The sequence below is a fragment of the Cydia amplana genome, chromosome 14 (assembly GCF_948474715.1).
Source record: "Cydia amplana chromosome 14, ilCydAmpl1.1, whole genome shotgun sequence".
Taxonomy (NCBI): domain Eukaryota; kingdom Metazoa; phylum Arthropoda; class Insecta; order Lepidoptera; family Tortricidae; genus Cydia; species Cydia amplana.
This window is the reverse complement of record NC_086082.1, coordinates 3169207-3192835: the sequence shown is the minus strand read 5'-3', so window position 1 is coordinate 3192835 and position 23629 is coordinate 3169207. Positions and strand designations below refer to the sequence as shown.

Here is a 23629-nt window from a genome sequence, read left to right as displayed (position 1 = left end):
TACTAATGTATACTACGAAATACAAAACTAGTAAAACAAGTACAATACAGACCAGTATAGATAACCGACGGCTGAACTATTGTTTAGACACTGAATACAAATTCAGAACAATGAAAGATAAATTATACAAGAAGCCGGAAAAACCTCATGTTGGGATGAACACTAAATCTAATTTCCTATTTTTATACCACATTTTACAATATCTCCAGATACCTAATTTTATTTAAGGAGCAAAAGTTATAGTCTTAGGGCTCATTTAGACGGTGCGAGAACTCGCATGCGAGTTTCATTACATTGCGTCATTTGATCGGTCGGCTGAATTGATGTCACCTCAATGGCCCGCAGTGTAACTAAAATCGTATACGAGTTCGCGCGCCGTCTAAGGGCCACCCCACATCTGGCGTCTTTCGAGCGTCGGCGTCGGTCAGCGCTATGGAAAATGACGTCGCTGCGCAGTTTGCTCCGACGTTGCGTCGAGCAGGGCCATAGAGTTGTAGACGCCGACGAGACGCCGACGCTCGAAAGACGCTAGATGTGGGGTGGCCCTAAACGGTGTTGGTGATCGTCGTCTGTCCCTATCTGTCGTTATGCCATGAGATGAGAGGGACAAATGACGATCATCAGCTGATTAACTTAGCCGACGTTTATGGATAACGCCGTAACTAGCTACAGTTATTGTTTAGATATTTTTCATTTGTAATTTGGCAATATTGGTATTTTCGAAATCTGCTTCTAAAATATGCGTTGTGGTATCGAAGTGGTTAGTAGAATAGGGCCCGGAGCAATCCGTGGCCGTGTTGTCACATGTACGGTAGGTTGGTGGGCGTTCTCGCACTGGATGCCAAATCCGCGTTCCGCTGAGATCAAACGAAGTCTCTTAGAAAGCTTAAAAATTCTTTAAAACAAGGTGTATCTAATCATGGACGAAAGAACAAGAAGACTGGCAGTATCACTAATATTCAGCGTCATCTAAGGTTTAAGCGCCGATTAAATACCAGCTTTAAAATAACTTTACACACGCTCAATAGATGACGCAGTGGAACCAGAACCAGACATCTGCTGGGTTATGGCTCCTCTACACGATGGGCCAGCGCCGGCTACTCCAAGGGACGCATTTATGCGTTAGAGGGAGCAAGTGATATTGCTATCTCATTCTACCGCATGGCTGCGTCCCTTGGAGTGGCCGGAGCTGGCCCATCGTGTAGAGGAGCCATTAGGTTGGTATTCCACACCTGTCCAATATCTTGGTCCATTGCGTCTCACTCTTTCACTAAGCAAAGCTTATAGCGCATTGGACAAAGAAATTGGACAGGTGACGTGTGCCACCTGGCATATTGGAGGAACGATTTTGTCAAGATGATCCTCTTTATGAGGATGCAACCGGATGGCTTGGTGGCTATGAGTTAGGTCAAACCCTAATTGTAAGGCCTGAGTGGACGCTCGAAGCGGAGCGTTCGGCGGGGCGTGCAGCGTGGCGTCGGGCTCACAAGTGATTTGAGCAGCGTGTACTAAGGCCGCTCCTATACGCTTGCATTTGTTTAACATGCACGCCGCATGCCCCGCCCCGCTGCACGCCCAACTCGAGCGTCCACTCAGGCCTTACACTAAGAAAAGTACGACGAAATCACACACACATGAATTACCTCCCAATTCTCGCAGGATTTGTTGGCACCAATTGGCAGATGTTTCTTTGCTATCTTCACTGGGCTATTGCTGGCTGAAAGACAGAGATGCTTAAATTAACTAGATAATAGAAACTTGTTAAGTTATGAAGGTAGAGTGTAATAGATTAGTATCAGTGGTAGACTCATAGAGATGCTTAAGTGTGGTGGATGACAGGCTGATGGTAGTTAACCCCTCAATTCCCAAGCATATGTTTGTCTGTATATATATATATATATATAGACATTGTAGACAATTTTTATCGCTTGTCACAATGCCCATCACTTTCGCACTTACTTACTCGTTAGAACGTGACCGGCGTGGTGACAAGCGATAAAAATGCAACCATGCTACGCCAGCAGAAGTTTTAGACTTATCATACCTCCATTTTGTATAAAATCGCGTGTGCGATATCGTGTCCGCTGGGCTTAGAGGTAAAACATTTCAGCCGACGTTCGATCGCGTCCGCGGAACTCTTCACGATAAATTTTGTGAATTAAACAGCATTATTGAACTTTACCTTGGAAAAAAGTTTGCAAATAGTCAGTTAACTGAGTCATAGAGAAATATAATAAGACAAGAATGCTCACTCCATACATCAGTTAGACTATTAATTTCAGTGTCTACATCTAGCATCGAGTAGCGGAACTATCAGTACTGCTACTTGACAATAGATGTATCACCGACCGGAAAGTCTTATCTCAACAGCATAAGACTTTCCGGTCGGTGATACATCTATTGTCAAGTAGCAGTACTGATAGTTCCGCTACTCGATGCTAGATGCTAATAGTCTTATTGGTACTATAAAACTGATGTATGGAGTGAGCAATCTATGTATTTTTTTCTCTATGACTGAGTGTACCTCCTGGAACGTAGGGTAAGGAGAACTCTGGCTGATTCTTGAAGGCCTTCTTAGCGGCCGCACGCCCTCGCATCAGGTCTTCATCCATCACCAGCTTGTGGTTCACCCTGCACGCAAATATACACTTTATTAGTACCTACTTAGATTCTAAGTTTGCTTCATGAAATTACCGGTAAATAATGCTATAGCTATTTACAATGGTTTATGTTAACACCCATGACCCAGGAGCAAATGTCTGTGCTCATCTCACAAATAAGTAAAATGCTTTTACCGGTAAGCGAACTCAGAACAATCGGCTTCATAGGCATGGTCACTACCGGCTATAGTTCGTTTTTTTTTAGCATTAGAAAGAACTTGAAAGAAGGTAAGCGATTTTGACATGTCTTATAATTGAAAAACACTTTTTAAAAATAACTATTACTTATGAAAGCAGAAGACTATAAAAGATCGTATTAGATTCATAATAAAATTGTTACATATTTACCGTAACTTAAAAAAAAACGAACTATAGGCCAGACCGGTCGTCAACACGTCAGTCATGATTCATGATAAAATTATTAGGACGAACATTTTTTTTTTACTGAAGCGTTTATATTTATAAAAGTAGATTGTTATCTTTATAGGTAGGTACTTACATTTCTTTTAAGTTGATGTGTCTAAGTATTAATATTTTACTTTTCATACTAAAATTTCACTCACTTCTTGATGTAAGGCGTCCGTGGGTATGAATTTACGGGCACGTTGAAGCTCTGGAAAATATGTAATAATAAATTGTTAATTGGTCAGAGTTGGTGTCTGTTATTATTCAATTTAACATAGACACCAAGTGGATGCCGACGAAGAAGCGTGGGCGGGGCAGGCCCAGGCAGAGATGGCGGGACGACTTTGACGACTTCCTTAACTGGCCGGAAGAAGCGCTAAATCGGGAGTCATGGAGAACCAGGGGAGAAGCCTTTGACCGGGCAGTGGGACACACAAATAGGCTCGGAAAAAAAATGAAAGTCAATGTCTCCCAGTGTATTCCTAATAGTTAACTAGTAGTTGATGTGGCAGGTCTTATCGGATGATCAGCGCTGGAAGTCGCCAGCACCATTGCTGAGATGAGACTATTCCATGGCACTTTTTCCTTCCTATGTTTTTTTCTGTTCTGTATAATTTTCTCTTCTGTATTTGAGCTTACACATAAATTATTTCCGTTACCTATATTCTATTCTACATTTTATTATTACTTACTTGGAAAGCATCATTCAGGGCAGGGGCGAGCGAGCGAGTCGGCGCTCGTGTTGCCGTCGCATACGTTTTGCGCGACGCCTGCGCAGCTTTCTGGAAACGATGTTAGCATGTTGTGTTGTCATTACCTACCAGTTTAGTAATTAGTTTGATTATCTGTTAGTGGTCTTTTCAGTTAGGCCTATTTTCAAAGGATTGCCGCATCTGAAGTTAAAGTTACCTACTCACTTCCCCGCTAAAGTTACACTTTTTTAGTTACTTATGTCATAATAAATTACGAAACATATCGATCCTTTCTTGTGTATTAGAAAGAAAATATTGTATAAGAAGCAAGAAGCAGCTAGTGGTACATTCATAGACGATCATATAGTATATTGAATAATAATTAATGTAACTAGACACGCTAAATGCCGAGGATATGTAAAAGAAATATCAAATCAGAATCATTTTTAAAATCCAAACGTTCTGGTTCCTCGCCTCACGTTAAACTTAAAAAATAGGATTGTCAAAACAGAAATAAAATAATACACTACACGACATTCTGCCAAGGAAGCAACGCCTGTATTCCTTGCAACGAGCGGCGCGGGCGCACGCCCCTTGAAAATAGGCCTAGCTATCGGGGCCACTGAGGTACTAGCGGCGCTTCGCCTAGGGCGCGGTGTCTTCTTACTGAGTCTTAATTTCGCCTGTAAAACACAAGCCATCGAAATATCAGTCGATATAATTTAACGCTAGAACAGAGACATGGTCTCAATATTTGTGTTTGAAATTTTGTGGTAAAGAATTCATAAGTTTCTATTAAAGTTTCGTTATTTATTAATATAGTCAGCAGCAATAGTTGTTAAGCGGGCGAGGTGTTCAATATTACCTTGACGCGTTCTTATTCTCTTAACAATTAGGTAAGTCTCGTCAATATCATTTTTATCGACCTGTTTTAATAGGTATAGGTATCCAATAATCACCTCAGCGGCCACGTGAGAAGCCTCGGAGGGGTGCGGTGGCTTTTTCTCCGACAATGTCTCCATTTGAGCCTCTGAAACTGAAACAGATAAGTTGAGTGCTGATTCTTAGGGCTGATTTAGACGGCGCGCGAACTTGTATAGGTACGATTTTAGTTTGCGGACCAATGAGGTTTTACATCAATTCAGCCGACCGATCAAATGACGCAATGTAATGAAACTCGCATGCGAGTTCTCGCACCGTCTAAATGAGCCCTTAGGCATACATTCGACCAGCTGCGATCAACGATAGGAGAGTTTTTTTAAAGGTAAGTACCGCTTGTTCAAAGTTGATTTACGATTACTCGTACCTGCTATTAATTTCTTTTACTGAAGTATGAAAACGTATTCCTTGTACACAGGATGTATAAGTACATTGAAAGTGCTTCAAGGAGGCAATTATTGTCAACAGTTTTAAATGATTCACGGTTAGTTTCACTAGATTTTTCTTCTTCTTCTTCAGTCGGTCCCTCAATACTGAGGATCGTGACAACATGTCCGTCTGTTGAAGACCAGGTTCCTCCATAGGGTTCTGTTCCCCGCCAAGCGCATGGCCTCGTGCAGTTTTAATTGCATAGGTGCCGTAATTTGAGAACACCATCTAGTAGGAGGAGGGGCCTGAGGTCTCGTGCCTTCAACTTAGACTACTAGATTTTTATCGATATGAACCGTTATTATCTTTTGTATTGTTTTCGAGCTCCCGATATTTCGACGCAGTTACGACATCTTTTCTTATTATCGGGAGCTCGAAAACAATATAAAAGGTAATCACGGTCCATGTCCCGGTCAATATTGTATTTTTTTCTCTATGATATAGGTAAATCTAATTATAGTGATGCTTAAACTCACCAGGAGTGTAATTGCAGTCTAACAAAGATTCACCAGCCGCGCTCTCTGTACAAGACCTGCTGTGGTCCTAAAATGAGAAAATCAACGATTTTTATTTACCAATAATGAAAAAAAAAATACTTGCAATCCGGAGGTCGCGGGTTCAAACCCCGGCTCGTACCAATGAGTTTTTGGAATTTATGTACGAAATATAATATCAAAATATTTACCTGCAGTCGCTTTTCGGTTAAGGAAAACATCGTGAGGAAACCAGACTAACTCCAATACGGGCCTAGTTTACCCTCTGGGTTGGAAGGTCACATGGCAGTCGCTTTCGTAAAAACTAGTGTCCACGCCAATTACTGGGATTAGTTGCCAAGCGGACGGACCCCAGGCTCCCATTGCATGAGCCGTGGCAAAATGCCGGGACAACGCGAGGAAGATGATGTCGAGTAAAAATAAAAGCAGTTACCAAATGAAAATATATATCGCCTTTTGTTGTCTCCTCGGAGCCTGGGGTCCGCAATAATTAGCACAAGCACTAGACTGTTGGCTAACAAGAGATGTGCCAACAGGTGACCGAAGCTGGGTTTGAACCAGCTCATAGAGCTCCCGGTCACCGTTCGAATTACTCGAATTATACAGATAAGCAATCTTTTAAAGGCTTATTTTCTTAGTATTGTTTGACGTTATAAACAGGTAAATTTAACTTACAGGGATTATATTCAGCGTCCATTGTTGACGTGGTTTCCCAACGCGCGCCGTGCTTTGCTGAGGAGGTGTCTGTCGACAATGTATTTCAAATTTATTCGCATACTTACCTAAGCTTTAAAATTAACCCTCGACGTTTCGAGGACGGCATTGTCCCCGTGATCTCGGAGAAAGAAGAGGTAGGTAGGTATACCTATACGCGATTAAGTCCCATTAAAGTAAATAATAATGTGTGCAAATCGACGATGTTTAAATCAATAAATTTCAAGTTAGATTATTGAAATCAACGCTACAATACCTACATTTAAAGTTACATAAATCATTATTATCGTTACTTTGCGATATTGTATGTAACCAGATGTAATATTATACAAAATACCTGTAGTTCCTTGCCTAGTTTTTTCCTCAGTTCTGCGTTGAAGACATCCACGAAGCCATCATGAGTGAAGTATCTGAAATAATATAAAACAAATCATAATGTTAAGAAGGAAAACTAAACAGTGAGTATAGGTATACGTAAAGGGTGTAACAGGATAGCCTTTGAAAAATTGCCCCCAGAGCTTTTGGTTCGAAACTAATATGTATAACCAAACGATGCCTTTTAAGAGGATAATATTCTGCACAAGATTTCAACCCCCTCCGACCCCCTGGGGGTCCACAATGCCCGATAAACCCCAAAACTATTTTATTTTTTTCCTCCAAATCTATGAGACGGACGAAACAGAAGGCCTTTTGACCTGTTCCGTCCCGGACAGAGAACCTAGTTCACCAAGACGACTCACTTGTGCCTAAGCAGCGCGCCGGCAGAAGGCCTCGCGCGGGGCTCCGTCCTCAAACAAGCCGCCAGCAAGTCCTTGGCATGCCCAGTCCCGGGCAGAGCGCCTCGACTGCCGGCCGCCAGCGCCGCGCCGCCGGACAGACGAGCCACAACTTGCTGGTGGCGCGGGGGTAGCTTGCCTGGAAATGTTTTAAAAATAATAAGGTAACAATAAGTATTGGGCGTAAAAAACTAGTGGCCACGCCAATTCCCGGGATTAGTTGCCAAGCGGACCCCAGGTTCCAATGAGCCGTGGCAAAATGCCGGGACAACGCGAGGAAGATGATGAAGGTAAAAATAAGTATATTACCGAGCTATTTTTGATGATCTTTCTCAACAGACTACGTATATAACTATGTTGGTAAAGCGGCAAGCTCGTATCTTGTAGTCCTAATTTCAAAGTGGTTTTCTTTCATATTTCCTTCTTTAAAATGTTTTTTGTTTAGCTTTTTTTTTAATCTTTCATACAAAAGTAATTCAGGTGCTTGCATTATAAATTTACTTCCCTTTGGGCAGATTTTACTGGAGTCAGTTTCTGGTCTAGCGGTGTGAAGGTTCCTAAACTAGAAGCTCACCGACAGTCTTGATGATGAGGGCAAGCTGGTCGATATCAGAATCGCCAGGGAACAGTGGGTCGCCGGTCAACATTTCGGCGAACATGCAGCCGATTGCCCAAATGTCCACTTCGGGGCCGTACCTGACAACATGGCACAGTGTTAAAATCGAATACCTGTTCGTCCGTAGTCTACATTCATCCCACTGCTGGGCCCAGAATTTCTCTTACTCGGGAGTCTCTTACTTCTAGTGCGTATAAGTAGGTATAGTATAAAAATGAAGCCCTATACCACCATGTCGCTACATACTGCGTACTTAGGGCTCATCCGGCACCTGGCGACTCCCAAATTGCACGGGTTTACCATGGTTGAAGACCGAAATCTTCTGTGTTTAGGTACTTTTTTATGAATGGGGAGTATAAAACACAAGTTTGTTGGCATAGCTAAGAGAGCTACCTCACTTGAAGTGCCAGCAGGCGGGATACATGGTGTTGGTGGCCGATTACCGCAATGGCTTCTATTCTAACGCAGAAAAAATCTTCAGCAAGAGAAGTCACCTAACAAGTACCACCGATCCAGATCCCAAGGACTGGATGAGATCCTTCGATTCGATAATGATGATGGTGTGGATAATGTCTCAATGGAGGGCCTAATATAACCTACCTGTGCTCTGCTACCAGTAACTCGGGCGCCCTATACCACCGTGTGGCCACGTACTCCGTATAGGGCTCCCCTGGCGCTGCTAGAGCCCTGGCGAAGCCCAAATCGCACAGCTTGACGATGCCTGTTTTGGACACTAGGACGTTCTCTGGCTTCACGTCGCGGTGGATGATCTGTAAGAAGAATAAATATTTGTAAGGAAGTGACTACTATTTTTCTTTCTTTATCCTCGTAAGTCCCCGTGTACTTGTACAAGTACAAATTAAATTCGAGTTTTGGACTCATATAGAAATAAAAGAAAGTTACAAATTCAAAAGCGCCAAAATTGCCCTGGTCTTGCTAGGTTTTAAGTCTTATTTTAGGGTAGTTGTACATTTCCCAGCTTAGAAGCACGAAAAGAAAGTGAAATTTTAGATGTGCAAGACCAAAAGTTATTTCCACCTAGATAACCACGCTCTAACGGCTCTAAACACCTCTAAGTTAGCACTCGCAGCCAGAACCAGCTTTACACAATTAAATTACAATTCATAAGTAAAGTATTTATTTTCTTCTTGTCACCGAGTAGAAACCTACTTATTAATTTCCAACCCAGAATCTAGAAAATAAAACGCTAAATAAAACCTAGGGCCCATCTCAAAGCGCATAACTAAGAACACAAGTGAAAGTATATTGGTATCTTTCCAATAAAAGCAAAATAAGGTAAAAGTAGGTAAGTACTTACAGAATTCTGATGGCAGAAGTCGATTCCCTTCAACAGCTGGTAGAGGTGCCTCTTAGCGGTATCTTCTCCTAAGCCCCCAGGGGCTGCTTCCAGCTCATCCAGCAGTGTGTGGTCGAGGTATTCGAAGACGAGGTAGAACCGCCGCTTGCGACGGAACACCTCGATCATGTTCACCAGGTGCTCGTGGCGAAGCTTCTGGAATTAACAAGTGCAATGTTTGAAAACAAGGTAAAGGTATGTACAGCCACCATCTGGAGCGGCCATCGTGCTCAAAAATATCTGAACACGCACTCTAACGCCTTGACAATAAAGGCGTGTTCAGATATTTGAGAGCTCCTTGGCCGCTCCGATATATTTGATGGCGACTGGACCTTCTTAACAAGTAATTTACTACAATTTAAAATTTTCTTGTAAGATGTTAATTTCAATTAATCTTTAAAAAAAAGTAAAACCGACTTCAAAAAGGATAAAAAAATTATCATCCCGTTTTATATGCGCTAGTAACTGATACGTTTGAAGTAGGTGCCAAGCCAAATCTTAAAAGGGCCAACACGCCGTCAACCAGAATGTCAACCCTGGTGTAGTGTATAGTTCGATGAGAAAGAAAGAACCAGTATTGTAACTATTTGGCTTTGCACCGACTTCAAGTGTATCAGTTGCTAGAGCATATAAAACGGGATGACGTCGGTTAAAAATAATCTAGATACAGAAAAACAAGTATACTAAACAAATATAAAAGTGAATACAGTAATTTGAAACGTATTGCTGAGTCACTGGTAGTACTTAGTGAATAGTGGCTATTAATAGATTAGCATCAGGAAAACTTTAGTCATTTCTAAAATCTAAAACCTTGAACGTTCTTTTGTATTACATCAATGTCTTACGACGAAATCATCTTGCAACGAAAACCGTAGGCAATATACAACTTTAAGGGGTAATTCAGTGTTTGATGTGATTTTAAGTTTGCTCGTTTCAGTGGCCTAGAAAATGTAGGTCTATGGTTGACGTAATAACACTAAATAACCTAATGGGGACTAACGCGATGACTCGGCAATTCTGAGCAAATCGTAGTAGAAACTAGAAAGTTAACGTGTTGTTTTTGTTTGATTCTGTAGGAACATTTTTAAGAAAGGGTAATTTTGTAACCTTACTATTTCTAGTGTAACAGTAATGGACATCAGATTTTTTGTGAATTTTACCCCAATCGATGATACCTTATGCATTAAACTGATAAATAAGAGGCCAATTCGAACGTGCGCTTTGATATCTCAATGATCTCATTTATTTCTAAGGAGGAACTTCTTGATGGGCGGCGAGTTGCCCCACGAGTTGCCACAGTTGTTGTAACACTGAAGTGCATGCCATACTTCCCTTATTACCGTGCAATATAGTTCACTTTGGTGATACCTTGAGCATCCGTATTTCGCGCAGCGCCATCTTGCGGACGGCGGCGTCGTCTTCCGTCTCCAGGAACTTCTTGATGGCGACGAGCTGCCCTGTGTCGCGGCGGCGGCACTTTAGCACCACGCCGTACGAGCCTTCGCCGACCTGGGGAACACATGATTTTTAACCGACGAAAAAAACGGAGGAGGTTCTCAAGTTTTATGTATGACCACGCATAACTTTTTACAGAGTAGTTCGATTTTGATAATTATTTTTTATTGGAAAGGGTATATCCCGAAGTTGGTCCCATATAAATTTGGAAAAAAAATCCAACCTTAAGGGTAGGAAAATAGGGGATGATTGATTTTTCACTCACCGATTGAAACTAAAAATGGAAAAATAAAAACTTTTTACAAAAAAAAAACCAACTTCAAAAAGGATGAAATAAAAATATTATCCTTTTTGAAGTCTATGCGTTACCAACTGATATGTTTGAAGTCGGTGCCAAGCCAAGTAGTAACAATACCAGTCAAAAATAATCAGCTTTATGGCTATAAATCCCATTTTTTATTGTTACCACTTGGCTTGGCACCGACTTCAAACATATCAGTTGGTAACGCTCTATCCTTCAAAAAGGATAATATTTTATTTCATCCTTTTAAACTGTAAGTTAAGCTGTTTTTGTATCGCAGATATAAATGTTTACCTACAGGTGCCGAGTGAGGTGCCTACATATAGCAAACATCGTTGTATTCTTATATCTACAACGAGCTGCAAAATTGCATTATACCTAAACCGAATTTAAACTGTTGTGAGACATACTAACATTGAGAAATTTTACTGTTTAGACTCACTTGTCAAGTTGTCACTCGCGCGACAAAAAAAATTAAATTATAAATGAATTATTCATAAAGTGATCATATTTTTTTGCGGTTGTACACGTCTATGGTATGTGTCATGATATTTTTGAGTACTCACGACACACAGACTTAAATATACCACTGCTGATACTTGTCCGCGGCCCGGCTGCTAGGGTTGGAGAGGGACAAACAGCGCATGCTGCTCATGGCCGGCCATTTTAGCTGCTACTTGATAAATAGTACTCACGACTGCTAGCTGCTCATACTTGTCCACGGCGCGGCTGCTAGGGCCAGAGGGGGACAAACGGCGCATGCTGCTCATGGCCGGCCATTTTAGCTGCTACTTGATGAATAGTACTCACGACTGCTAGCTGCTCATACTTGTCCACGGCGCGGCTGCTAGGGCCAGAGGGGGACAAACGGCGCATGCTGCTCATGACCGGCCATTTTAGCTGCTACTTGATGAATAGTACTCACGACTGCTAGCTGCTCATACTTGTCCACGGCGCGGCTGCTAGGGGTAGAGGGGGACAAACGGCGCATGCTGCTCATGGCCGGCCATTTTAGCCGCTACTTGATGAATAGTACTCACGACTGCTAGCTGCTCATACTTGTCCACGGCGCGGCTGCTAGGGCCAGAGGGGGACAAACGGCGCATGCTGCTCATGGCCGGCCATTTTAGCTGCTACTTGATGAATAGTACTCACGACTGCTAGCTGCTCATACTTGTCCACGGCGCGGCTGCTAGGGCCAGAGGGGGACAAACGGCGCATGCTGCTCATGGCCGGCCATTTTAGCTGCTACTTGATGAATAGTACTCACGACTGCTAGCTGCTCATACTTGTCCACGGCGCGGCTGCTAGGGGTAGAGGGGGACAAACGGCGCATGCTGCTCATGGCCGGCCATTTTAGCTGCTACTTGATGAATAGTACTCACGACTGCTAGCTGCTCATACTTGTCCATGGCGCGGCTGCTAGGGGTGGAGGGGGACAAACGGCGCATCTTGCTCCTCATGGCCGGCCATTTTAGCTGCTACTTGATGAATCTGAGGACAATGGTTTTAACTGTCAAAATCATAATTTTTCTGGCATTTGAATTGTATTTTTTCTACGTCACTGAAATTAAGGATCAAAATTACGAGTAACTCTCGTCTTTGTGAAGTAGTTTTGAAAACTTTAATACTCTATAATATAATAAAATAATTCATCAGCCTATATATGTCCCACTGCTGTGCTCGGCACCGGCCGGCTATCATGCGCGCGCGAGATATAAAGTCGCGCCAAGATCATTTTGAACACCTTGCCCACTTAGCAACTATTGCTGCTGACTGTACAGTGTACACTTATAAAGATGTAGGTCACTAGACCATGGGCTAAGCAAGAAATAAAAAGGAGGTAGTACTTTTAAAAATGTGGACTTTTTGCATTCATGTTGACCCAACCTTGAGTTCCGCAATTCTTACTTGAAAGCGTTCAATGAAACTTTTGTGTATTGTTCAACATTGTCACTCAAGGATAGCAAATGGCAATTGATTTCGGACTCCCTTGAATGCGCGTTTGTGTACAGTGAGCAGCAGAAGTTGCTAAGCGGGCCAGGTGTTCAAAATGATCTTGACTTTATAGTTAAGAGAATAAGAGCGTGTCAAGGTAATTTTGAACGCCTCGCTCGTTTAGCAAATTCTGCTGCGGACTATACCAAAGCTAAAGTATAATTAGATATTATCATCTTTGCGGTGGTAAATTTCGCTATGCGGTCTGTCAATTAAATTACAGCGGAAGAAAACCATTTCTATAGTTGTTATAGTTCAGTTTCAGTTTCCGTAATTTGAGCATATGACAGAATTTAAAAGAGCACCCACGATAATTTAAAGAATTTAGTAAAACATTATGGTTTTAATTGTTACCTAATTAATGAGTAATGACAATAATGACAGTAACAAACATAATTACCGCCGCTATACTTACTCAACCTCGTATATATCTGCAACACTCATTTGATGACAAAAACACCCGTATTCCGAATGAAAGAAAAGCGACATTTCCATCAAATGATTGTTGCAGATATGAGGTTGAGTAAGAATATTAGCGACGATATTTCAAAAAAAATATTTGTCAACGCATTTATTGTTCCATTCTCTATGCATGGCTGCAAAAATTTTAAACATTCAGATATTACTTGCTCCGGTATCTATAACTGCCCTACTTCCTTATTATGGCACATTATTCGCGGTGGAAATGCGGTGGAATCGTTAAATTGGACCCAATAAAGGCAATTTGCAGTAAAACAGACATTATAATTTGCCATAAACAATATCAGGTTCGTCAACCCCTCTGTATAGGTAGACTTTATGCGGAAAGAGAACAGTCGCGAAATCTATGGGATCCAATACATTCTACGACTCTTCTCTTTGCTTTTTGATCACGATTAACCTAACACGCTCGCTTCGCTCGTCCTATCTTTCGACTCTAGCAGAATAAAGTGAAAATTAGTTTTTAGTAGTTAACCAGCGATTGATAATAGAAATAGAAATGGTTTATTTGGTGTATAATAAACATAGCTATGTTTTTAGGGTCATTTTTAGGTTCATAGGGCCATTTTGAAGAGCTACGTATTTCGTCATCTAGATGACCCCGCACATTTTTTGCCACGGTTCTGATGGGTGGAGCGTAAATATTGTGCCACGGAGGTGCTACATATATAGATACTTACCTAAGAGAGGATTTAGCTATTTTGTAAGCTAGACTGTAAAGTGAATATTCCTGAAATACTTTTTGTTTAACCTTTCATAATTGCTAACAGTCATAATTGTTAGAGACTTGAAGGTCTATAATATACAGTTCTGGTTCACAAATTACGTATATAAGTATACGGTATCTATATGTATATACTTTGACATCCACGGACTGACTCGTTTTGTTACATAGAATATTAATATGGGAGGAATCGCGGCAGAACCAGGTGCGGGGCGGGTTAGTAGATACATATGTTGACAGTTTGACACAGACCACGAGAAGCAGTAGAGTAGATCGGTCGGCTAAAGTAAGGACACTGAGCACGAAGAATTTCGTACATTCACCCGCTATTTCCTATTTCTATCGCACGCGCGTAATCCTATTGCTGTCAATCCCGCTGTGCGATAGAGAAAAAAAATTCCTCGTGCTTAGAGTCCTTAACTTTAGATAACATGTGCAAATGCATGCTGCATTAAATTTTGTTTTTCTGCCAAAAAATCTATCACTATATACTTCACTTACATCTAAACAGATGTAACTTGCATCTAAAATCCTTGTCGTAGGCCTGTGCATTCTACAGTTCGTTTTTTTAGCATTAGAAAAAAGGTAAACAATCTTATGTGTCTTTTAATTGAAAAACATGTTCTAAAAAGAAGTCAAGGCAAAATTATGAATCTAATACGATCATTTATATTCTTCTGCTTTCATAAGTATAAGTTACTGATTTTTAAAAAGCGTTTTTCAATGAAAAATCACGTCAAGATCGCTTACCTTCTTTCTAATGCTAAAAAAAACGAACTATAGTGGACGTCACTCAGTTGATGATTATGACTTTAATTTGAGCCGATCAGCTGCCATAATGACAACAACGTAGCAGTTGATGTGAATGGAATGGTCTATGCCTTTACTGGCGGCCTGTTCACTGTGATCCATCGACTAAATGTAATTACACACCCGCCATCCAGGCTGCATTTGCGCACAGTTCTCAATTATTCAGAGGCAGAACTCTGTCATTTAGTTTCATTTCGCTTTGTGATTTGAAGAGGTGTAATTTAAATTAGAGTGTGTCGAAGGCCTGTCTTATTCCAAACATAGACAGAGAGAATCATACTATATTTGTCTTACACTAGTACTAGCACCCAAAAGAAAAGCATGAGTATAGTTTTTTTTGTTCCTATTTACTGACAATTTTTTTTGAAAAGTTGAATGTGACAGGTATCGATTTCAGATTGGTGCAAGTAATTTATAAAGTTAAAAGCTTTGGTCTCTTTAGAGTTTTTAAAAAGTATTCGAAGAAAACCAAAATTGTTCCTTGAATTTAGAATCGGTGTGTTTGCCTAATAGCAAACGGCGACTTATCTATTCCCTTCCCTATTCCCTAGGTATATGTGAAAGTAACCCTATCTGTCTGTTTGGTACCTCATCACCCTTAAACCGCCTAACCGATTTAGATGAAATTTAATTTGGAATGGAGATAAGCAAAGAGAATATAATCGCTACGTTTTACGTTTTTGAAGATAAGTTATGGTCTCACGATCGCGAAGGACATAGGTTAGTTCAAATGTGCATGGGATATAGTCCTCCACCCACAATACCCGCATTGAGCCTGTGTGGGGACTATTAGCCCAAAGCCTCTCACGTTTGACAGGAGACCTGTGCCCAGCAATGTAACTTATATACCTACCTTCCTAGATTTCTTTAAATTAGCTTTCTTCAGCTTTAGTGTCTCACTGCTGGGCAAAGGCCTCCCCTCATTTTTTCCACTCGACCCTGTCATTGGCATTTTCCCATCATTTTGGGCAGAATGCGTCCAATTTGTCCTATTGTTGAATTATCTATAGTCTGTGCGGTGCGGAAAGAGAAGACTCGTGGAATGTATGGCGCCGGCGCCCAATGCATTCCACGACTCTTCTCTTTCCGAACAAAGTAATTTAATTGAAACAAATCCTTGACATAAATAACCTTTACCTTACATTACACACATTACATTAGGAACACATTAGGAAGGAGGACATTAGGAAGTGCAATGTTTAATTTTTAATTTGAATAAAGATTAATATTGGTACAAAGCTAAGGTGTCTCCATCATCAAATGGAGAATATCTAAACTTGGAATAAATTAGTCCGTCAATAATTTTATTATACAGACTGGATTAAAAGTTATATTTGAACGCTAGGACATACTAATTAGGTACACATCAAATAACCTTTTAGACACTTTTAATCCCTTGAATCAATGCAAACTCCTATTATAGTGGCTATAAAAATAAGTCATAATTGTCATAAATGTCAGGTCTTACAGTTTGACATGAAACCTACTCAAAGTTAACAAAGCAATCAAATCGATCGAGGGCAGCACGCGAAACTCATTGTTTAACGTCTCCATACATAACAAATAGCCAAATCGGTCTGTCCTTCGATTATTTTTACGTGACATTGGACAAACCCTATGTTTTAGAACAAATGTTGAAGAAATTAGGCTCAAAATGGTAATTAGGGTTCCGTACCCAAAGGGTATAAAAAACGGGACCCTATTACTAAGACTTCGCTCTCCGTCCGTCCGTCTGTCACCAGGCTGTATCTCATGAACCGCGATAGCTAGACAGTTGAAATTTTCACAAATGATGTATCTCTGTTGCCGCTATAACAACAAATACTAAAAATAAAATAACATACAACAAACACGATTTTTTTGCTCTATTTTTTGTTTATGGTGCGGAACCCTCCGTGCGCGAGTCCGACTCGCACTTGGCCGGTTTTTTTTCGCTGCCCACACGTTTCGTGACGCTAATGGGGAACGGTCAATGCCAAACGGACATGTCATTGGTTATGTCATTGTTTATTGATACGGCCATTGGAAGTTAAGCGTTTTGTCATGAACTCATGATACATGAAGTTGCTTGAATAATTCAAGCTTTTGTAGAACTAAGGGCAGTGCTTGCCCGTACCTAGAGTTAATTGTGCCTTTCTCGAGAACGTTCTCTGTTTTAATTTTGCATTAAGCAGAAACGTCTGCATACGATGCTGTTAAACTCTCTTGTTCTCTGTTTTGTATGTAAAATGTTCTCGCTCGAAAATATTTCCCATAGGAAACGAAGAATGTTCTCGTGAACGGTAGGTACCTACAACTCTACGTCTATCAAAATGATCTGCAATGAGCGAAAATGACTATGATACAGTTCCTTGCCAAGTAGTTGGAGTAATCATATTGTAAACGACATATTTTTCCCATGATTATGAAGATTAAATTTGATAACAGCGAAGCGAAAATCTATTTGCTGCTCGATTCGCAATACGAAACAATAAAAGCGCCTGCTTTAAAATAATGATAGCAAAAGCACAGCAAAACATAAACTTTCCGTTGCATTCGTAATTTATAGCAGCGCCGCGGAAAGGAAGTAGGTATATAAAAAATTGCAGAGTTATAATCAATCCAATAATGGTAAAGCCAGTAGGAGACACGCATCACGAGATTCACGAGCACGGTATTCCTAATTTGTGCATTCTAGGGTTCCGCAATACCATGGTGCACGTAATAATGGTTACCAACATCGTCACTTTAAGAGTTAAGAGCAAATGTGCACTAAATGAAATCTGTAACGTCAAGGTGGAAATTCAGGGATATTTAGCTAATAGGCTACTCATAGTAAGAGTTCAGGGATCAGCGGGGGGATTTGTATTTGCTGACATTTACCCCCTTACTCATAAAACTTAGCAGCAAATCTTTGTTAAATTTTGTCTCTTTCTAACTAACACGAATGTCAAAACGACAGATAAGGACAAACGATTATCAAGGGATTGTTGTGATAACAGGTAATTGTTAGAGATGCCACGAATATTCGGCAACTATTCGGTATTCGGCCTATTCTGCCACTTTGCCGAATATTCGGTATTTGGCCGAATGTTGCCTTTTATTCGGCCGAATACCGAATATCTGTTGTCGCTAACTAAAAAGAAAAATTACAAAACAAAAATAAAAAAATGGTATATTTAATATTTAAAAAGTATTATTGGAAAGTTGTTAAATAGGAAGACCCTTTTTTAAAGCATTTGTTGATTATGACATATTTTATTTTTATCATGGGTGTGATTTGATTGACTCTAACTACATTCATTAGTTCTTTTTTACAAAAAATATATCTTAGCAAACGTTGTGCTTTGTTGGCGATAGGGTTTGCAAGATCCGTCAATTTTTCGGATCCGGATATTTCGGATATTAAAATTTGACGGATCCGGATATCCGGATAATTCGGATAATACGGATCTGTATCAAGAAAGGTGACGAAATTTACAACTTACATACAAGAAACAGCTAGTAAAATGTAAAATGTTCATATTTTAGTTAATTACAATTATTAATAATTATTACTATTATCTCAAAACGATATAAATAAGTATAATAAGATATTCAGTGTAGTCTTAATTAGGTATTCCTATTAATAATATTATGCATTTTTTTTTAGGAGGCCGTAGTCGATTTGTAACCGAAAACGCCAAAAATGAAGTAATTAAAGCAAATTTATTTCTATATATCTGCTCAGAAGAATTAATTCTAAAGGTGCCTAAAACACCGCTTTAACTTCGGCGTTTTTTCTTAAATTTGCCATTATAAGCTCACAAAATAGAAAATGGAGAAAAAGTTACATTTATGTACTTTTATTATTTTATACCGGTGTGGTGTGATATAATTTATACTATTAAAAAACGTACTTCCTTTACCTTGGTAAAATAGCTATACCTTCAGTCGTTCGACTGAGAAAAATAGCTTAGAAAAAGTATCTAACTCATTTATTCAGTCCCCATTACAACAATCTTCCATTATAGGTATATATAAATCCAGTTAATTACTGCAAAATAATGTAAAATTACTACAAAAGTTTCGGGAAATTAAGAAATTTGGGCTACAGCTTCTTAATAACGAGAAAAAAAAAATATCAATATTAGTTACTCAGTTAGCAGCACATCAAGCACATGTTATTTATGTTAACAGAAGACTGGGAACCGACACGATAACACAAAAAAGTCACTGATAACAACACGCACAAGCACTAATGATGTTCCAGGTAGACGACCCAAAGGCGACTGAGCGAAAACCTGATAACAATTACTTTAAAACATACAAACACTTATTCCAGTCAGGAGGCATGCAGGTAGCTCGTTTTAAGACTGTTACTGTTACTACTGTTTAGTTTAAGCAATATTTGTATTTATTTTTTCTACTCCAGCACTTAAATGTGTCAATTAAATGACTGACAGTGATATCTAAAGCAATGTCATTTGAATGCTTTGTCTATAGGCTCATAAGATGACTGCTAGCAGTCATCTTATGAGTATAATACAACTGCTTTATTTTTTTTAAAGATACAAGTTCCGATCATCTTGATTGAAAGAGGTATGTTTTCATTTACAATAATAACTCTTTTTTTTTTAAATAATAACTCAATTTTTTTTAAATAATAACTCTTTTTTTTTAATAATAACTCTTTTTTTTTAATAATAACTCTTTTTTTTTTTTTTTTGCTGCAGCTGTCAGAAAAAGTAATGTATGCAACAGCTCATAATTGGTTCTTAAAATTCAAGGGTCTTTTTTTTTTTTTTTTTTTTTGCTGCAGCTGTCATAGAAAAAGTAATGTATGCAACAGCTCATAATTGGTTCTTAAAATTCTCGGGTCTTTTTTTACAAAACTCGACTACGTCTCGTTTTGTAACTTCGACCCTTGAATTTTAAGAACCCTTATTATATCACTGTTGCATAAACTACTATTATGACGTTATCGCGTACCAATAACGCGACCAATGCAATATTTAACGGATCCGTGAGATCCGAAATATCCGGATCCTATGAGACGTTGGATCCGGATCTTAGATTTGACGGATATCCGGATATTTCGGATATCTGGATATCCGGATCTCAAACCCTAGTTGGCGAACAGTTTTCATAATAATTGTGACTCACAATGTTCGCATCTCATGCCGAATATTCGGTCGCCGAATATTCGGTATTCGGCCGAGAGAGGCCGAATATTCGGTATTCGGCCAAAACCACTATTCGGGGCATCTCTAGTAATTGTATCTTTTGCCTACTGAACATCAACAGGCAAATACTACTCGCTCTTGGCTATAATTTTTCCTTATTACCTTCCTTCAATAGCTTAATAAACATTCCCGAGCCAAGACTGGATGGTAATAAAGTATTAGCACGACATTCGACATTGAATTCTATAAAATGTACTAGGAATCAAATTAGACTGCTAGGACGTAGCCAATATATTTAATTCTATCTGCAATGGAAATATGGATTATTATACTTAATGGATTGTAACCTACCGATTTTCGGAAGTTTTTGGTGTATTCCCATTTCTCTCCGCCCCACGTGACCACCGCCGTACATGTGGCGGGGACAGACGGGAAAGATTCATATGAATATTCACCTAATCACCTAGGGACAAATGGGAATATACCAAGTTTTTAAGAGAAACTCGAAAGATAAAGAACACAGATTTTGGAATTTCTTTATCTTTATTTTTTGCTTCATCTTTCATCATTCGTACCGTGTAACAGATAATCGGTCATCCAAGGAATCATCAGATTACCATGGTGGATCAACTATTTCTTGTTGTTATTCTGTCCGGTCAGCCAAGAGACAATAGTAGCATACTTTGTTAGAAGACATTGTACACTAAGTATCTTCTTCTGGCACGCTTGGTAGACGACCCTCTATGGAAAGGGTTTATAAGTATTACAAAAAAGCGTGTTTGAGTGAATTTAAATGCCTAAAAATCAGGTTTTAAAGAGTGACCCAAGAGAACGTAACCATGGCAACGAGTGACAAGAAAAAGTTGATTCACCCACCAGCACGATGCAATGTCAAAACTGATTCATTAGAAAAAAAATCGTGGAAGCGACTGCGGCCGCTATTGATTAGCGATCGTGATGTCGCAGCAAATCGGCGGGGACACGCAATCTCGCTGCTTGGATTTACTTCCCGTACGATGTGCTTTTAGTTACATTGGTTTGTCTCCATGGTCTCCATGTAATTATAAATAAATATCTGGGAGACCGAGCTTTGCTCTGGAAACATGTGAAAACTGAAAGCTGCGTGGTTTACCAGAGACACCTAGCTAGATCGATTTTTCGCCCTCGAAATCGTTAGAGCCGTTTCTGGTTCCGAGTTCCCTGAAATATATAAATATACAAAAATTGCTCGTTTAAAGGTATATGATCAAATCAGTATGTAAATTTTATTAAAAAGAAAACAAGACTTCACAATAGCAGTTTATGTGACTGTTACATAATGAAAGTAAGGTCGGTTCCATTGCCGGACGTCAGACCGTCTCCAGCATCTGATGATGCCTCGTAGAGAGGCGAAACATGACTGTGTCGAGTTTTGTGCTTTTGTTGGTGGTTTGTTATTTATTTGCGTAGTTTCGCGGTTCGAGAGTGGGAACATTTGCTGCATGTAAAAATACGCAAGTAGGTATAAATCGCGCGGTTATATGTGATAAACGGAATGTAGAAATATTTGTCATTTTTCATGCATTCCGTTAACGCACGCGTTCAACGCTGCGTTTATTGCTAAAACAATTTAAAGGTTGGCACTGATTGACCAGCACGTTATTATATCCCGTATATGAAAGTATAATTTTTTGTTATAATTTGAGCCATCTTGTACATTATAGATCTATGTCAGTAGCTCTGAATGGTCTAAAGGGGCCCACTGATTAACAGTCCGCCGGATGGTATCGGCCTGTCAGTTAGAACAAAAAGTTGACAGTTCCGAACAACGGACAGGCCGATACCGTCCGACGGACTGTCAATGAGTATTCTTCTCTTCTCTTTTCGACTGTAAGTGATACAAGAGAGTTAAGTAGCGATTGCGATACACGGAGATATAAAAGACTTTTTATCGCCTGTTTAGAACCTTATGTGCAAATTGCAGCTGCTTATTACTCATATAGATGTTACTAGGTGGTAGAATTCACTTTGAGCTATAACACTAGCGGCTAAGATGCATTATACGTAGCGGCCAAAACGGCTACTGTGGATCTTACATGGACCTCTTAAAGACCTTGATGTCACCAGAGTCTGTAAGCTTAGAATATGTAGCTATTCTACAGCCGTTCTATGTCTTTAGGTGATAAAATAAGTGCTAAGTGTCGCTTAATTGTTTGTTGGGGAGCGCCATATAATGACATAATTTAAACATAACAAAGTAGCCATAATGAATCATGCTGCAGTCTTGCGATAAGCACGAAGCCCTTGAATGTAAAGCAGTGTTTTACCCCCCGTAAAATGTGCAGGAGGTCAAGCACCACTAATGAGTGGAAACCACTTTGTATTCAATGTGAAAATGTGAAGGTTGACGCTAACGACGGTGATAACATTTTATCCTACCATCACTTACCATCACAAGTTCATTAGCCATAGGGCCGTAACCAAAATAAGGGTGATTTTTGTTTAATTATTTTGTAGTAATTAGTGAGTTTTGGTTGTCACCTGACGTTATGTAAAGTAAGACCTGCAATAATATGTTGCACAACGAAGGCCGCAAAAATATCTGACACGATCTTATTTGTAAAGCCATAAGAGCGTGTCACATAGTTTTTCGGCCTTCGAAGAGTAACATACTATTGCGGATGATCGCACAGTCAAAGAATTTAATTTCAGTACCATTTAAAACCTTGTCACAGTTACAATCGATCCCATCAAAAACATAAGTGTGAAATGAGAGCCAAGTTCAACATTATGAATATGAGGGCCCGATTCAGATTTTGTAATAGATATGTATTAGACATCGCCAAGATACGATAACGATATGTTTAAGATCTAACCTGTCAAATTTGACATTTTCGCAATTCTGGAGATACTTTTGAACGATTTCCACAAGATATTACTTAGAGATCTAATAGATATCTAACACGATCTATCGTAAAAGTGACATTGGTTGCCCGAATTGCGCTGCAAAAGAGAACTAGTTGAAATCTAAACTATAACGTATCTAGAATGGATCTAGTACGTGTCGTCTCTTGTGAATATCTTGAAGTTCGAATACGGCAGTGAGTCGTTGTTGACTTCGCCGGCAAAATAATTGATATATGTATATTATCTACCTATATGAGTGCCAAGTTCTAGTTCACTTGGGGGCTGTAAGTAATTACAGTTCAGGCATTGACTTGGCTAGTTTTTACGTACAGGCTATATTATTTTTGTAAAACTGCAATAAAAAAAAACTAAAAATAGGTAAAAAAATACTCACCACACACTTTTGCGGCACTAACACAAAAAGCGACAGTCACCATTTTAAATGACGAATTAATTTCAGCCAATCAGGCAATAAAGTTCCAACTAGTCTTTTCACTGTGATTTAAATGTCACTTTATACAACTGTTCATTAATTAGCCGTTTTAACCTTTCATATGTTTGCCAAAAATCGTAAAGACCTCGCTAAAGAGCAGAAAAAATGCAAAAAGAAGACTAAAAATTAAGCCAGGATCCTTATGATATACAGACAGTATGTTAAATGCATTTATACAATTTAGTTGAGTATTTAAAACCGAGGGTTTACAAAATTAATTACGAACTTAGTCATTTAATGAAGATTAAGTAAATAA

At 39.6% G+C, this 23629-nt stretch overlaps 1 protein-coding gene across 1 annotated transcript; it reads right to left on the bottom strand.

Moving 5' to 3' along the window:
* Positions 1–738: 738 nt before the first annotated feature.
* Positions 739–23377, bottom strand: LOC134654314 (cyclin-dependent kinase-like 1). Its single transcript, XM_063509779.1, has 17 exons — positions 23275–23377; positions 12224–12332; positions 10451–10591; positions 9044–9238; positions 8326–8495; positions 7684–7805; positions 7074–7248; positions 6671–6743; positions 6295–6363; positions 5602–5668; positions 4717–4793; positions 4267–4440; positions 3758–3847; positions 3224–3273; positions 2525–2631; positions 1644–1717; positions 739–857 (listed from the first exon to the last, which is right to left on the bottom strand). The coding sequence occupies exons 2-17, from the start codon at positions 12299–12301 to the stop codon at positions 801–803; spliced, it is 1719 nt and encodes a 572-aa protein (XP_063365849.1). The 5' UTR covers positions 12302–12332; positions 23275–23377; the 3' UTR covers positions 739–800.
* Positions 23378–23629: the final 252 nt, after the last annotated feature.

Excerpts from the sequence above, each read along its gene's own strand:
- LOC134654314 (XM_063509779.1), bottom strand. The coding sequence starts at position 12,301 with ATGAGGAGCAAGATGCGCCGTTTGTCCCCCTCCACCCCTAGCAGCCGC. Across the intron at positions 7,249-7,683 it reads CCTCATCATCAAGACTGTCG|GCAAGCTACCCCCGCGCCAC; the intron begins GTGAGCTTCTAG and ends AAACATTTCCAG. Across the intron at positions 1,718-2,524 it reads CTTACCCTACGTTCCAGGAG|CCAGCAATAGCCCAGTGAAG; the intron begins GTACACTCAGTC and ends TCTGTCTTTCAG.